Raw genomic sequence first — 17,441 nt, 5'->3', positions numbered from 1 at the left:
GCAGTTTGTATGTGAGAACTCACTTCAGCTGTTTGGAGATAACAGCATGTAAAACAGTAGGTGAAGCAGAAAGAACAGAGACTCATCACACATGTATCATATGCTCAGTGGTTTACAGTAAAAGACAAGTCTTGCATGAACTCATAGGCATATATAGACTGGCCAAGCTGCTGACAAGCTAACTTTCACATACTAAGATGTGACAGCTTCATAAGCATCCAGTGAGAGCTGGTGAATATAGAAACTCATGAGCCAAAATATGTTTCTAGGTATTCTTATAGCTATTGCAGTAAACAGTGCTATTGTTCCATTCATAATGAAATAGAGTGGATAGGGCATAGGAGTGTTGTGGAAAACTGAGCTGCCCCTGCCTAGGGATGCCAGGTGAAACCTTTCAGTGTACAATCCAGTAAGAGGGAAAGCAGGGTAGTGTTTGCCATGCCTGTAAAATAGGCACGAAGTGCTACCCACACTTGTTCTTTGTTGCTCACACCAAGACAGCATTTACTCACCAGTATAAAATAATGACAAGATGACTTCCATTTCAGTGAGGAACAATGATAATCACCATAACCTAATTGCAAAGACTGCAGTATTTATGTTCATCCACATCAATTCCTTTTTTATTACTTCCATTTCATTTTCATGAGGAAAAAATAAATAGAAAAATGCAAAATTAACTCTTTCCAGGAACACAGTGGGTTAGATTTTGCCATGGCTGAGAGAAGAGCAAGGGCTCGTAGTTCCCAGAAGAGTATAAATCTGGAACAGAGAGAAATTGCTTGGCCTTATGTACTGACCCTTAAATATTGCTAAATGGTGCAAGCCAGTGCAGTTCCCAAGCTGCTATTCCGTATTAAGCTAACCAATGCTTTAAGAAGCTGCCTCTGATTTTCTGACATGTGCCTGATTTGCCATGTCAGCAAGGACATAGGACATCGCAAGCCTAGTGCGGATTTGTCTCAGCTGAATACAGTGGCTACAAATGGGTAATTAAAGATGCAATACATGGATATTAAATTACAGATTATGTCAGAAAGAGATTAGTTTTTGTTCTCCACAAATAAAATCAATGGCAGTCCTGCTTTTTAAAATCACCTGTCCTGGTGAAACAAGAGAGGGCGAATGCTGATGTTCTGGTCTCATAGCAGCACTGTAGGTCCACTTTTTCCTGAAATAAATAGCTGCAAAGTGACACTGGAGAAGCAGTTCCCATGCAAATTCAGAACAAGTGCTATCCAAAAACTTCAATCAGTGGAACTCTTCTAAAAGCAGGATCATAGCAGAAGTAGCTTCCATGTGAATACCTTTCTTCAATCTTGTTACATCTATTTTAGTAGAAAACACAGCTTACTAAAGCCACTGGTCTTTCAAAACAATATGACAGATCTTACCCAGTGCCCTTACTTCACTATCTCATGACTGACTAAGAGGGAAAGTTGTTTCATTTTGGATGTTTTTCCAAATCTGGCATTCCAGTATTAGGAAGCAAAGCAGCCTGGCATAGAAAAGACTCACTTCTTCGTCTGAACAAAGGCAAAATTACTGTTTAAAAATAACCAGTGGAGAAATCTGTCTGAGCTTCATTTTCATTTTTGCTTCCAAATTCCTCCTAAAGAAAATTCTGTTGAATAATCAGTTCAAATTTGAAACTTTTTTACTGTCATGTAGCATAGTATCACAGTTCATAGTTTTTCACCTGGCTTACTTGTGAGGTTTTATATACACGTGAAAATTCTCTAATTCTCTTATGCAACATCATGTTGATTTATTGCTAATATTGGGTGGGTTGTTTTTGGTTTTTTTTTTTTTTTTTTTTTTTTTTTTTTTTTTTTTTTTTTTTTTTTGGTCTGTCCTTTGATTTAATTTCAACCTCTTATTGTTGTGATATGAAATATGTTCTAGATACAAGAATGATACAAGTTATATGAGTGGATACAATGATGCGAGTGAGTACCTGTGGTAATACCCAGTTTAATATGTTAGAAAATTTGGAAATGGGATGTGGGCATGTAATGATGTTTCCACCAGAAAGATAATTGACATAAATAGTATTTACAGCTTTTATTCAAATTCCACAAGATTTTTTACTCCAAGCACCATTCCTGAGACTGGAACAGTTGATAAAGGCATTCTTAAACAAAAATCCCTTGAGCAACAGTAAGTCCAAAAGTAAAGTGTATCAAAGGCACTCAGCTGACCTCTCCACAGTGGTAAACCACATTTCGTGACAGCATAGTTCTCAGTAACTTCAAGAAGATATGGTATCTGAGGAGGCATAGCTTTCCATCGCTGCAGTGCAAATACATCCCCATGAGTTCACTGTTTATCCTAAGGCTAAAGTGCTGTCATTTTCTTTTGAAGTCCCCAAAAACCGATGGTAAAAGTGCAAATTATGGAATGTAAGATGAAGAATTTTCACAGACTCACACTCCCACAGTCTCTTGAAGCTGTGACAGTTGACAAGTATAAAGCCTCAGACTGAGAGTTAAAATCATCACCTTAAAGAAAGAAAATGCAATATTTTTAGTTTAAAAATCTGCAGTGATTTAAGAAAATAAAAAGCCTGATTTTAACAACTGAGTGGTAAAGAATGAAAACTGTCTCCTGGATCATGCTGAAGTTATAATGGCTCCTTAAAGCTGTTATAATTTACAAGAACGTCTGCTGCAGTCTTTTCTGAGGAAAGAATTATCTCTTTTATCTATAGTGCAAATTCTGAAGTTTCTATTACAGCAAAGCTATCACTCACTTTCAGCCATATAAATGAAATAACAAAACTGAAATCTGTTTAGATTACCAATCCATGGTAATGATTGTCAGTAAATATGTGCATGTGATTAAAAGTGTGCAAACTGGGACTTCAGTGATGAGTTTAAATGTCCTACATATTCAATTCTGATACAGCTTGAGCTGTAAGTTAAAACTTAGCATTAACAGTCCCTGTTCCTGTAACCAGGACTGTATGGGTCATTTCCAAGGCACTGTGGTAAAGTATCTGTGGCTTTTATGCTTCAACTACCTACTCATCATGGAAAAAAGGTTCTTTCCAGGGTTTCTTAAAAATATCCAATGCTGAGAAATATAAATGTTTGTCATCTGACTTACTGCATGTTGCAAGTAAGACAAAGTTTTTTTGTCATTAAAATGAAGAAGTAAAACCACAAAGAGTGGCCTTGTCTCCTTTAATTTCTTCATTTCACTAAGTGCACAGAAGAGGCTACAAAATACAAATACAAAAGAAAAATACAAAAGTAATACAAAAAGCCAGGGGAAGCCAAGCTATGCTTGGACAATGTGCACTGGAATGATGTCCAGACATGCACCAACGCTGTTCTCCAGAATGCTGCTTGCTGTGAGCTTGCGTTCATTAGTGCATGGCATGATGCCACTAAAGTTTCACACTGTCACATGAAAAATAAGAATGAGACTTTGACTGCAGCAAGGTTTCTGGAAGATGAAAGTGTCTTTCTGAAAATGTTGTTTCAATTGCAGTATTTACTGATGGCAGTGGATCAAACACTGTTAAGCTGCAAACATGACAATCTGAGGTGATTTGGAAATGAGTGAATTCATGCCTTCTTCATCCAGTCTCTAGGTTTCACCTACAAAATTTAATTTTAAGGTCTTCTTCATGTATTTTTTTTAGCAGTGAGAAACATGGGTGGATTCTCAAAGAAATTCTCTCCTTGGAAAAGCACTGAGTTGTCTCTGTTCACTTGGTTAGCTGCATCACAGTATTATTCCATTTGTGCTCCTTGGCAGCCTCAGGGCTGACATCAATATGCTATGTGAGGGTCTGCTTGGACACAAAGGAATTATGGCTAAACCAAGTATCTAACATTGGCCACAGCCTCTTACCTCACAATGCATTAGCCTGTTAAACTGTTATCTGTAGGTAACAAAATTGATTTATATCAGTAAGTGTATTAAGATTTTCCTTGTCATGCTGATTTATCATTTTCCATAGTGGTATCTTTTTTATTTTTCAGTTTAATTTTAGTACGGAGCAGTTAGATGCATCCTGACGGTTTTTTAGGTATTCCCTCTGAAATGTAAAAATTTCTGGATGTCTAGGCAAGTCAGATTGTTATAGGACAAGACGTAGCGTAGGACATGATATAGTATTCCAGATAAATGAGGTATCATTTTATTGGTTGTTAAAACCTGTAGCCTGATCCAAAAGTATAACACACTATTGTCACAAAAATCTTGATGCTATCCAAAAAAAACCAGCTTTCTGTGAGTATCCTTGTCAGCCAAGACTATTAGAATCCCAGGTAGTATGCAGAGGTGTGTGCTGAGTTGTGCATGAAAGCTATTGGTACCTCAGTGAAAGGGAACCAGTATTTATAATTTTTTACATTGCCTAAGAGAAAGTAAAATCTTTAGAAACTGCATTTTTAAAAAACTCAAGAATAAAAAAATTTAACCTCAAAACTACCCTCTATTCTGATGTAACATTATTTAGGTTTCAATTTACATATTTTTTAAGATTTTAGATGTAAGAAAGAAAAATCTGTAAATGTAAATTTTAAAAATTGCCTATGACTTACTGTTCTCATCCTTTGCATTAGGGTTCAGTTTTCTTTTCCTGTCTGTTAAAGCAAATATATACGAATTTAGCTTAAACATTTCTAGATTTGAAAGAAACTGTATTGTAACTATAACTATTCAACAAATCTTTACATTAAACCGAGCTGTAAGTTATTATTAAATCATATAAAATAAATAAACCTCTCTACTTTTCTTTTACAAAACTCGAATCAAAAACTTTACAAAACTTCAATCAAATTCTGAAGTCATAATGTTAAGACTCTCCTTTCTTGACTATAAATACATATAGTCTGGTTTACTGGAGTCTGTTCATGTGCAAGAAAATACTAGAATAATAGTCTGTTTGCTTTATTAGTTTTGTATTACTGCAAGTGCAAACAAGAAAGGAAATACTGTGATAGTCCTGTATCACACCATTTTAGTTATAGACCCAAAATGGTGTTGGAAAATAAAAATTCTGTGTAATATACTGTAGCCACAATGTCTTTGCAGCTATGAAGAAAACACTGTTCAAACTATGCTTTTACAGTCCTCCTTATGCAAGACAAAGTTTGTTTTGCTCTGTACAGAATACTAACTGGTTAGCTTTAAAAATGTATCCTTCCATACACCTTGTCTCACATAGGTAACACAGTGAGGAAAATAAAACCCAACTCAATAAAACCCAAGATCTCCTTTTCTAGCCTCTTGTAATCTGGAAATAAAACGTGACATGTGAGTGTGCCTTATTAAAATTTCTTTGAGGTTGTTCATAGGAAAAAGTAAAGAAATAGTAAAAAGTTTCACTATCTGAAGTAAAATGTACCTTTTTTGGGTTGTTCATTCTTGAATGATTTTCTCTTCTGAAATATTATTAGTGCAGAGAGAAGGACAGCTACAGTCACACATGTGGGGATGATTAAGGAGACCAGGAATTTTTGTCCACTGTACTGTGTACTCATTAAAGCTGTTAAAAACATTAAAGGAGAATAAATTTATAACTTACAAAACAGGCATTGTTTATCAAGTTACTGGTTCTGTTTCTCCAAAGTCTTGCTCTGACTGAACAAGGGATTTTTAAAATTTATCAGCATAGTGATTTACAGTCATTAATAATTTGTTCTGAAATATTACCGTGAAAAACCTTTAAAAAAGCCTTCAAATCTTTTATTTATCCTATTGGCATCTGCCTTTGAAATATTTATATATATTGATGAGACGTCCTCTCAGTCTTCTCCAAACTAAACAGTGTCTCCTCATAAGAGAGATGCTTCAGACCCCTCATCATCCTTGTGGCCATTGCTGAACCCTCTCCAGTACCTCCTTCTCTCTTGTGTCCTGAGGAGCCCAGAACTGAGCACAGCACTAGGCACAGCACTCCAGATGTGGCCTCACTACTGCTGACTAAAGGGGCAGGATCGTCTGGCTCAACCTGCTGGCAATGCTCTTCCTAGTGTGCCCCAGGATACCATTAGCTTTCTTGGCTGGCTCATGGAGAGCTTTTTGTCTGCCAGGACTCCTAGGTCCTTCTCTGCAGAACCACTTCACAGAGGTCAGCCCCAGTCTGTGCTGGCGTGTGCGGCATTCCTCCCCAGGTGCAGGACCTTACCCTCAGTTGAACCTCACTAGGTTTCTCTCTGCCCAACCCTCCAGCTAATCAAGGTCCGTGGAATGGCAGCAGAGCCTACAGGTGGATCAGCCACTGCACCCAGTTTAGTGTCACCAGCAAACCTGTGGAGGGTGCCTTTGATTCCTTTGTCCGGGTTGTTGATAAATTGAATAAGAATGGACCCAATATTGATCCTTAGGGAATGCCACTGACAGCAGGCTTCCATCTGTATTCTCTTCCTAGGATCATGACCTTCTGGACTCTGTAATTTACCAGTTCTTGATCCTTTTAATCTAACCCACATTTCCTGAGCTTACCCATGAGGATATTGTGGGTGACAGTGTCAAAAGCCTTGCTGAAGTCAAGGTAGAAAACTAGATAGAACAATTAAGTAGGAGACTATCAGGGAAGATGCCCCTGCAGCTGAAAAAATTCCCTCTGTATTGGCAGGAAAATAAGGAAAGCTATTCTAAAATTAAAATATACAGAAAAATACAGACTGGTTTGTTGGAGTGGAAGCTAGCTGACTTCAAAGACATAAATAATATTGACTTGTACAGTTTATCAAGAATCAATATTACACTGATTTCTAGAACTGAACTCCAGTGATGGAGCATAGCACATGATGTATGTATGAACACTGTCCTGTACAAGTTCAAGGTCATACGAACCTAAAGTGGAAAAGTGAGCTGAAGTTTCTCCATTCAGTTCTTTATTCCAGAAGACACAAGTGTAGTTCTCACTCATATTTGGTTTGAATGTCAGGATGGTGGTGACATTGTAGAGGCCATCTGCAGTCAGTGTATAGGTGGTATTTGCAGATCCACTGAGATTGAGGTTCTCATTTTGCCAGAAAACCTCTGCCAGAGGAAAGCCTTCTGACTGGCACATAAAAACAAACTTGTCTTCATCTGGTACTCTCATTGCTTGAGTGTTTATTCTCTTGTAAGATGCTGCATGAGAAGTTGTTGAGTGAAATTCTTGTATGCAACAATAGTAATTTTCTCACTTCACTTTCCCTGCTTCCTTTTAATGCTATGTATTGTCTCTGGCTACATCTGTGGAACATGTATTTAAAATGATGAAGGTTGTTTTGTAGAACAATGCAAAATGGATTATTCAATCCTTACCATGCCTACAGCAAAAGAGCATACTCAAGTACTTTATACAGGGCAGCAGTTGACACTAAATTTGTGATTTATTAAGACAGAACAGACAAGTGGAATCTTATGGGACTCTTATTTTCACTTTTAGAATATGCCACTTCCAGAAAGCCTGATTTCATAGCTTATAAACAGTGTCATATTTTCATCATATTAGAAAAAAATTGACTTTTCATAGGAACTAATGTGGGTCTTGAGAATGTGTGTGTCCATATTTGCATTTGATAAATATTGTTATTTAAATATCTGGGTGGGAAATTAATTCTGCCTTGCATCACAAACACATGCAATTAGTGAGAAACACCAAAATCTTTCAAAGATCTGGTTTGTCATACTTTGCATTAACATATACCTTTATTACTAATGCCCATTTGACTTCAATGGACACAGAAAATCACATGTCCTTGCTCTGGGAAGTGCAGTCACTTGGGGAATCCCCAGCCACTTGGGTCATTGCAGCAGGATTAATAAGTATATCAAAGCATCTCTGAGAAACTTTTTGGAATAACCAGAGGGTGGCCCAACAAGGGGATCAAAGAAGAGGAAGGAGGTGGTGGCACTGGAGAAGAAGGCTGTTGAAAGAAGGATGGAAGGAGAACAGATGCTGTCCCTTCCCAGCACCAGATGCCCCTGGAGGAGCTCAGCTGTTGAACCCTAGCCACCACTAAGACAACTTTGCTTTGGTTCAGCTGGGGGATGAGTACAAAGTCTTAATGGGACAACTGTCGCCCTGATTTTATAAGACTTTGTTAAGCCTTCTGATGTTTGCATTCTTTCAACAAACTTTCTCACACACAGTTCTGTAAATAACCTATGTTTTGCATTCTTTCATGGAGGTGGAGAGAATTGATGGACCCTTGGTCTGTCCAGTGGCATTGGAGAGGTGGCACTGTCACCCTCCAATCCACTGTCACCTTTGGAAAACTATAAATGTTGGAGTCAGAAAATAAAGTTCTTCTACTTCTTCCTTTTTGTTCCCCTCGAGAGCAGCAGTGTCTGTGTCATCATTTCGTGCCGTATCACAACAGACAACTAGCTACAAATTCCTTCAGATTAACCAGTTTCTACAAGCCTGTAGGAATTTAGTAGAGACATCTCAATGAATACACAATTACATTTAATTTAACCACTCACCTCTTACTTCCAAAGCAATGTACTTGTAGTCCACGCCCTGGTAGTCAATGAGACAAAGGTATGATCCTGCATCTGTTATCTTAACATTGGTGATCTGGAGGATGGCTCGTCCCAACTTCAGTCCACTGTGCAGAAGTGATGCTCTTCCTATGTAATCAGGATGTTGAGATGGATGGAGTGCCCTCCCATTGCGGAATGTGTACACCTCTTTTGATTTCAATGAGCCCTGCCTTTTCTGTTCCCAAACAACAGTCAGGAGTCCTAGATCCACTGAGCCATTCACAGGGAATCTGCATTCCATGGTTACATTACTCCCATACTCCACAGTGTACAGCTGTTGAGGAACTTCAACTGTAAATAAAGCTATGTGAGGAAAAGAGAACAGTTTCATTTGTTTCATCAAAATATGTTCTGATTTTCTTTAAAGTTGGACAAAACTGTGTCAGATAGTGTACAGATAGTATCCTGTATACAGATAGTCAAGAGTATATGATTTGACTAAAAGTTTTAAGCATTTTTTGTTCATATTCACACTAATATTTTTACCACATAGTAATTACAGCAAATCATCGATATTCTGTATTGATTACAGAATCTGAAAGATGAGGGCAGAATGACCCAGTTTTTGATGGTGGGTTTTGTTTGTTTTTGGGGTTTTTTTTTTGCATTTTATGAGTAATTTAAAGCTAGGCCAGTGGCTACACAGGGACCATTTTTATCAAACTATGATATGGTCTCTTACTTGTCCTAAGGTTGTAGTAAAAGCAACAATTAATTGTGGAAATTTTAAATCTAATGTCACTATCATTCACAAAAAGAAATACCAGTGTAGTTCCTGTGAAACAGAGGTGCACTGGATAAATGTGTATAGCTCAAAATTGCTATGTAGCAATTACAGTCTCCACAAACCTGGAACTATGTGAGTATCATTTGATCTCATGCATTTTCTCAGATACATGCAACAGTATTACAGAAAATATATCAAAATAATCTTAGCCATTCACCCAATCCAAAATTAATATTGTTATGAAGAGGTCTCCATTTTAAACTGTACTTGATATGGCAGAGTTATTTCTAATACATCATTCAATATACTTTGTTACTGCTTTCTGTATTGGATGTGCTATATATTGGTTGACAATTCAGGAGCACTTGGAAGTCTTGGTAGAGACACTGAAAAGAGAACTCTGTGCAACTGTTTAGGCATTCTTTTTGTTTTATGTGTCTCTGAAATACTTACAGGGAAACCTTAGCACTGCTAGGTTCTTCTTAGCGATGTTTTTTTATTCACTATAATACAACTGTAGCAAGGGAGAAAATTATGTGAAAAAGTGCAAGCTCCTTTTGGGTTTTAGCCAAGCTGCTTCTGCTACAGGCATGGACAGGGGAACGCAAGTGATTATACTTCACGCCATCTCACACTGAGATTGTTATGTTTCCCAGTGGGCATTGGTCACTTTGGTCATTCTCCTTCTCACAGCCATGCCACTGATGCTGGACATCTCAGCTGCCAATACACAATGCGTTAAAGAAGCCTGACTGGAAAGTGACAGACACCTATCCTGTGCTCCGGCAGTACCAGTGCCTTCTATAAGATGGAAAGCAGAGGCTCCAGACATTATTGACCATTCCTGCAAGTATTGCTGGAGGTGTTGAAGCTCACATAGTAAAAGCTGCATTAGTTCTGCTAGTGGAACTGAAAGGCAGTTTCTCTCTTACCTGAGACCATGGAGAGCTTTGTTTCCAGCAACAGTATTGTGAGGATTTGGAACATTTTCTCAGGTCGATCTGAAATAAAAGAAGATTTGCATTAGAACTTGCAACAATTACCTTCTGCTGAGGCAGATGAAAGCCATGCTAGCATTTAAAATCCATCACAGCTCATAAACAGCAAAAACAGAAACAAGGAATATCTGTACTAGAGCAACTCATGCCCACAAAAAGAATATGAACCAGTGACCATGAACCAGTGGCAATAAAGAGAAATGAAACATTTCCACAACTTCAGTCATGACATTTTCAAGATCTGTAGCTTGCAGGCAGTTTCAAATAGACTGACAGGTAAATGCTTTTATATTTTTTACTATCCACAAATAATAATCAATTGCAATTGACTTTTCCCATGTAGGAGAGATTCATGAACAAACACAAGCAGATTTTATAACTGTCTGCACTAACACATGATCTAGTTTACAAGATTTTTAATCCTGCTTTTGTTTCAGCTTTGCTTTGCATGGAGTATTTTGCAGTTTCCTATTGCCTTAAAGACCAGGAAATACTTGGAACATATTGTGAGGCAGTGGAAATCTCAGGGTGTATAAATTGAAGTTTGCTTCAGAAAGGATTAGAATGAAGACTTACTGAAGCTATTCTTTCACCTTACATATGGAAATGTCTGACATGTACAAATCACCTTGTATTACTGATAGTAAACCATCAGCCCTGGAATAATGCAAAAGGAGAAAGTACAGTTTTAGAGTATTTGCGTTCCAGTAGCAAGCAAACTATCACATATTTTCCATACTATTGTATGCAGATCAACATAACTAAAAAGAGAAAAAAATCCAAAGAACAAAGAAGCACCGGGGCAAAATTTATAGCAAAACTAATGAGATAATAGAAAAGACAGAAAAATTACTTTGAATAAAGATTGTTAACATGCAGTATAACCTGAAAAATATAGTGAATAACATCCAGAAATATGCTACAAGGAAGTAGAGAAGAGAAGGAGCAATTTTAGACTTCCCCAGAGCTAGATTTACTGGAGGAGGGGTTTACTTTTACTTCCCTATTTTTTGTGGGCTCAGCTTGAAACATTCTGGTTCCAGTTTTCTCAGGTGCTGCATTTTTCTCATTGCTTCTACCCTTGAGCTTTCAATCTTGGAAAGTGAGGCTCAAACCTTAGCAAATTAGCAGCCAAAATTATATGACTTTTTGATTTGATGTCACAAATAAAGGTTTATATGCAAACTACTGTAAGCAGACTTATTAGATGTAAATGAAAACTAGTTACCTTTATCAGAGGATGAAGTCCATCACTATTTAATGCATGATGAATCATAATTACTATGGCTGTGTGAGAAAGGAGCTAATAAACACCATCAGTATCTCTATTTTCCAGATGCAGAAGAAAAGACTGTTACTATTTACTATTCTTAGTCTCCTACTATGCTCACTTCTCCACACAGCTTACCTATCAGAAGATGGACATGAGGGAAAGAACTGAATGAAGAATGAAACAATATTTCACATCAATATTTAGATCCATGTGAGACATTTTAGGTATTCTTCTCTCTTTTTATAGTTTAGAGTACATTGAGAATGCAGAGCATGTTTATTTTTAATGCAGGAGATAAGATTTTTAAAAATAAATATATTACTGATAGGAAAAATAAGAAGATACACAATCTGCCCCAGCAGATAGTCATAATTATTACATATCAAGTAAATCTTGTCTGACCAGAGGGGCTAGTTTTAGAAAAGCATTACACATAATATAAATACACAAAAGAAAACAAACATTAGTACATTTTAAGTTGGGATACTGAAAGCAGTCATAGAATGCTTGTGGGAAGCAGGAAGGATCTGTATTAGAAAGACCAAAGATCTCTGAGCACAGATGTGAATTAGAAAGATCAAGGATTTGTCAGCAAGGATCTGCATTAAATCAGATTAAATCCTTCTTTATTTCCATAATCTCACAAGCAGACATGAAGTGGTTGTACAACCTCAGTGCAATTTACCCATGCAACTTCATCATGTGGCTCTGACACACTTCCATAGAAGAGCCTGCACCAGCATCTGGAAGGTGATTTCTTCTGAGCTTGCATTACTAACCATTCGTGATGTTACAGAATAGGCCTCATGTTCTCCCTGCTTTTCATAAAACATGTCATGCCCTGCTCTTCAACAGTTCTTGTACACAACTGTCTTAACTAATCCTAAGCTTATGCAAACATCTTTTTCTGTTAAGCAAAAGACCATTTCTAAAATGTATTCATCATATGCCTCTTACAAATTCACAGGGATAAAAGAAGGAACACTCTGCCATAAAAATTAGTACTTAATGCTTCTTGCAGCAAAGTGAGGAAATGAAAATGCATGTTTGAGAACAGTAAGAAGTAGCATGATATTTCAAGAGCAATTCAGATGGAGTCAGTAAATTGATTTCCCAGACCAACCTGCAGAAGAAAAAGCAACTTATCACACAGTGCTCTGTGATTACGAGAGTTAAGTCCAAAAGACCTTGGATAATTGAGGTGGTAAAAAGCATCACATCAAACATCTAAAGATCATCACGGCTTTTTATGAGTTGTAATAGTTTCAATGAAGACTTAGGGCCCAAGACAAAAAGTTTGAACAGGACCAATGAAAACAAAAGTATGACAATGATCAGGGAAAATGAGGAATATAATGTCTTCTTTTTGTACAGCTTTTTTGCTTTACTGAAAATGCAAAGTTGAAACCCATACTTGACATCATTGGGCCACAAGCAACATATTCCAGTAAATTTTCTTAGTGAATGCTGACTGAAATCCAGATGGCAATGATAATAAATTGATGAAGTTCTATCAAAGATGGAAATGATACTAAATATTGTTTTTCTCTTCTTGATTCATTCAGTTGATCATGCTTGCAACTTTAGCCCTGGTCTCAGCTCACTTATCCAAGAGGGTTTATAACACTTGTCTCAAAAAAATGGATAATTTTTGGCCTTACTTTATATAAAATCTTTAGTGGTTGTCCAAAATCCTTGTGTAAGGACTGAGAAGGATATTTATTGTTCCATTGGAAAATTTAGACTCAGTATTCCCATTTCAAACTGTACAAGCTCCATGCTTCATGCAACTATATGATTCAATTTGCAACATAATGTATAGACTTTATTCCATTCTACAGACAGAAGTGAAGAGGTACTTGTCTTGACTGGATGTTATAAGGATGCTCTCAGGAACTGAAACAGGTGGCAAAATATGAACATCAATCTGCTACATGCTTAAATTGTGCAGCTCTTGAGCAAAGGCTTGGGTAGCTCATTTAAGTAGCCATGCTTTGTACAGACCTCTTTGGTATGTGTTTATTTACTGGATCCTATTTTCAGAAAACACTCGTGTGTTTTCACTACAGTGCATTGGCAACTGAGGTTGGCACCAGTCTGGTCATAATAGTTAGGATTGATTTGGCATTAGTGACAACTCTCACAATGTTCATAATGCTAAGTTTACAAGAAGTATTTTAAGCAAAGGAATATGAAGATCACAGAATATTTTGCAATCTACTCCTTTGTAATAATGATTGAAACCCACATCTGAGTAATGTAAATTAAATCCTATTCTTTTCATCCATGAAAGATCATAATGTTTTTCCTAAGGAAAAGAAGCATCTTAGTGTAAGATCCCTGGAGCTACCTTTGATTAGTATCCTTGCTGTGACTGCTCCTGCGCATGGCAGGGGGGGTTGGAGTAGATCACCTTTAAAGGTTCCTTCCAACTCAAATCATTCCATGGTTCTGTAGTTCTGTGATTATTCTCAACACCAGTTTAACAAAGGATCCCAAACAAAATCCTTGTGCTGTTCAGTAAACAAAACAACCAGAGACACAGTCACTGATTCAGGGACCTTATAGTGGAATAAATAGTGGAAAGCTCTTTCCTGGAAACATTGTTTCAGCTATTAAAATATTTGTTTTCCAGCAAATGGATGATTTAGAACAGTAGACATTTAGACATTTAGTGTCTACATAATGAAATTTAGCAGCATTAAGCAAGGAGATCTTTGTAGACCCATAACTTCCACTAGAACAATCGGAACAGTTGGAAAAGCTAAAAAAACTTTCAAGCACACTGGATTTCCTCCAGGTTTAAAGGAGGAGTCAAATCAACACAGAGGTTCACAATAATCTCTCAGATTTCACTCTAGAATATCAAAGTATTAAAGAACTAAGGAAGGGGCACTTGGTGCTTTTTAAGTTTAATGGCTATGGCACACAGACCCTTCTCTGAATTGTATTTCCCTGCAGACCAAGGTATCCCATTGGCAGAACTTCTGACGTCGTCCTTCTTGATTTTAGCAGGTATAACACAGGTGTTCTTACCACATAGAAGGAAATGGGGATGTTGAACTCCACGGCTGGGAGCTGGGAGGATGGAACTGTCACCAGGCTGGCCGGTTGGCCATGTTCACCTCCACACAAACTGTCCCGTACACTTTTGCAAACAAGGTTTTGCAATTAGTCTTGCATCCTGAGACACCTTGAGGTGGTAGACTTTGTTACGGGTTTGAAATACCAATATTGCAGTTGATCTAGTCACTCCTACATTCCTACATTCAATGTTTTTGCTCTGCTGCTGACAGACTCTGCAACATTACTGAGCTGAGATCAGCTATGTTTTCCAAATGACTATGCTTTTCCTACTCCCTCTCCTTCTACACTCTCTGCCTTATTGTACTGCAAAGCTAGAACCCACACTAAGCACAGCACAGTGCCTTCTGGAAATAATCCAAAATGAAAAACTCATCTTAATGAAAAGCTATCAAGCTGTGATAACAGGTGTCTGACTTGGCTCCATTTGACTCTCCCTGCGTGAAATGGGGTATTGTGCTCACTTAGTTAAAAAAGAGACTATCTTCTCATGCACCTATGTACCCAGCAAAAGATTATATGGTCCCAGTCACAGTTTCTTTTGTCTCTTTCTGTTACTGAAACTCCCCTGCCTTCTGTACATTTTCCAATGGAAGCAAGTTTTTTCAACAGCTTTCTTCTAACGCTCTCACATGTGCAAAAAGACACAACGTTTTGACATCTTCATGAAATGGCTAAACTGATTTTACTTTCTGTGAAGGATCCAGTTAAAAAAAAAAAAAGAAACAAATCAAAAAATTAAAGAAAAAAGTTTAAAAATCCTAGGTCATAAAATAAACAACAGAATAAACAAAAACAAGCATAGATCCTCATACAAACTACAGTTGTTCCATATCTCACCATCATAAAGAAGGTACTTTTTTTCTGTTTCAGGAATTTAATAAAAAATCCTAACCATGCCTATTAAAATTTTTTCGAAGGCCATTTCTCCAGCCTGTCTCAGTATATTTTGTAGACATAATCTTGTTCTCAGTCTCTCAAACCCACCTTATCAAAATGCCATCTCACCTCCTGTTCTTCTGTCTTTTGCACACTTGTTTCAGTCCCTTGTTACCCACCTCACCACATTGGCAATTTATTGTTGGGATGATTGGTTTATTCCTGTTTACCTGTGACAGCCTATTTGCATCATTTCAGTCTGCTCTCCGTCTCCCTTCAGCCTTCAGATGAAGAGATAGAATTTCTCACTTCCTCCTTTGCTCACACTATCTGTGAATTCTCACTTTCCCTGCATTGTTTTACTGTCACCTGTTGAAAATTTTCCACTGTCAGTTTTTTGTTCCATGACAAATACAATCATTATAATATGGCTGAATTTTTTTTTTCTATAGATACTAGGATAGAATTGGGGTGAAATTTTGTTACATTTAAAAAGCAGCTGTGTATATCATAGAACCTTTCAGAGCCTTTCAGCTCTTAGCAGCATTACTGAATACAGACTGACATTCTGGCAAAATATACACTGCAAATTTTTTTTTTCATATCTTCAGCTTCTACAGAAAGAAAGGCTTCTCAGAGAGGCACAAGAACTTCTCCTCTTCATAGCTTGTGCTTTTTCTGGGATGCAGAAGATGAAAATTTCCAGCCTTGCTGTACAATCAAAACAACCTGCAGGTAGTTTGTTAATAACAAGTAAAGAAAGTAAACAGGAATATATAGATACAAATATATGCAGAGGTTTTTTTGTCCATTCAAATCCTCCCAGAATTTCAGGATGAAATATTTACTAAGAGCTACATCTTCATGCATAAGCTGAAGAGGCTCACCAGCACCACTCCTCTGCCTTTGCCTACAAGAGAAGATAGAATTGTAAGAGAGTTTCAACTTCTAAAAATATCAGCTTCTAAAAATATCAGCTTCTAAAAATTTCAGCTTCTAAAAATATCTATATGGACCTGTGTTTTAGGATCTGGAACTTATCAAGTCTTTCATTCAGAATCAGAGTCTGTATCCCAGTAATAATTTGAAAATAAGTAAATCTTAAGAAGAAGTTGTAAAATTTAAGAATATAGGGGGAAAACCTGCAATCCGTCAGCCAGAAATACAGGAAATATCAATTTGCATTTTATCAGTGTTATACTCACATGAGATCTTTATGCAGGTCATTGCAATAATTTGCAAAGATTCTCAAAGCTCTATCCTATTTGCACAACAGGAACCACCCAACTCTTATGACAGTGTATAACATGCACCAATAGCACAGTTTGTAGGCTGATCTTATTCAGGATTTAAGTCATAAGAAACCTAACTATGTTGAAAGGACGTTTCTCAGGATGTTTTCAGTTTCAGTTTCATGCTGAATGTACACTGAGCTCACTTCTCTGCATTGCTGAGAATGTGCGTGCATGCAAAAAAATTATACAAAGCATTCTGTAAAGTTTATGTGCTCAAATTCTGCTTTTGAATCTAGCCATGATTTTCAGTGGGTTTATAAACATTTAAAGCAGTGTACAGCATTGGCATCTGAACTTGCATTTACTAGGACTGTTGTACATTAATGAAACTATAAAGTTACATTTTCTTACCTTCATCATATTAATTTTACAAGAATTCATCAAGCAATTACCTAATATGTGCAGACTCTGTTTCCTTTTAATTTTCATCTAAGTTTATGTTATTACCCAAAAAAAAAAAAAAAAAAAATCACTATGAGGCTAATCAAGCACTTCAGTGAGGTGTGAATCTGCGTACTTAGAAACTTTACAGGACAAAACTTGGGCAATTGTTTTTAAGATGTCATTGCTTTGAGTGGAAGATTGGATTAGATGACTGATAGATCCCCTTCCAATACAAAAGTATTTTGCTCTATCAAACAGCTTTATCAATGGATGCATCTTTTCATTTTTCATTACTCTAT

At 37.0% G+C, this 17,441-nt stretch overlaps 1 protein-coding gene across 1 annotated transcript; it reads right to left on the bottom strand.

The window, feature by feature from the left end:
* Positions 1–2,418: 2,418 nt before the first annotated feature.
* Positions 2,419–12,364, bottom strand: LOC121332017 (programmed cell death 1 ligand 2-like). The gene is made up of 7 exons (XM_041396996.1): positions 12,186–12,364; positions 10,162–10,230; positions 8,443–8,805; positions 6,817–7,098; positions 5,363–5,503; positions 4,557–4,598; positions 2,419–2,501 (listed from the first exon to the last, which is right to left on the bottom strand). Exons 1-7 carry the CDS (start codon positions 12,187–12,189, stop codon positions 2,419–2,421), a joined length of 984 nt encoding a protein of 327 aa, XP_041252930.1. The 5' UTR covers positions 12,190–12,364.
* Positions 12,365–17,441: the final 5,077 nt, after the last annotated feature.

This window comes from Onychostruthus taczanowskii, unplaced genomic scaffold, assembly GCF_017590055.1.
Source record: "Onychostruthus taczanowskii isolate IOZ18803 unplaced genomic scaffold, ASM1759005v1 scaffold133, whole genome shotgun sequence".
Lineage (NCBI taxonomy): Eukaryota > Metazoa > Chordata > Aves > Passeriformes > Passeridae > Onychostruthus > Onychostruthus taczanowskii.
Note: the sequence above shows the minus strand (reverse complement) of the source record. Positions and strands in the feature narration are given on the sequence as shown.

What these genes read in the sequence shown, in the direction of transcription:
- LOC121332017 (XM_041396996.1), bottom strand. An exon ending in AGCTCACTTTTCCACTTTAG is followed by an intron (nt 5,504 to 6,816) that starts GTTCGTATGACC and finishes TGTTTTTAACAG; the next exon opens with CTTTAATGAGTACACAGTAC. An exon ending in GAATGAACAACCCAAAAAAG is followed by an intron (nt 4,599 to 5,362) that starts GTACATTTTACT and finishes TTGCTTTAACAG; the next exon opens with ACAGGAAAAGAAAACTGAAC.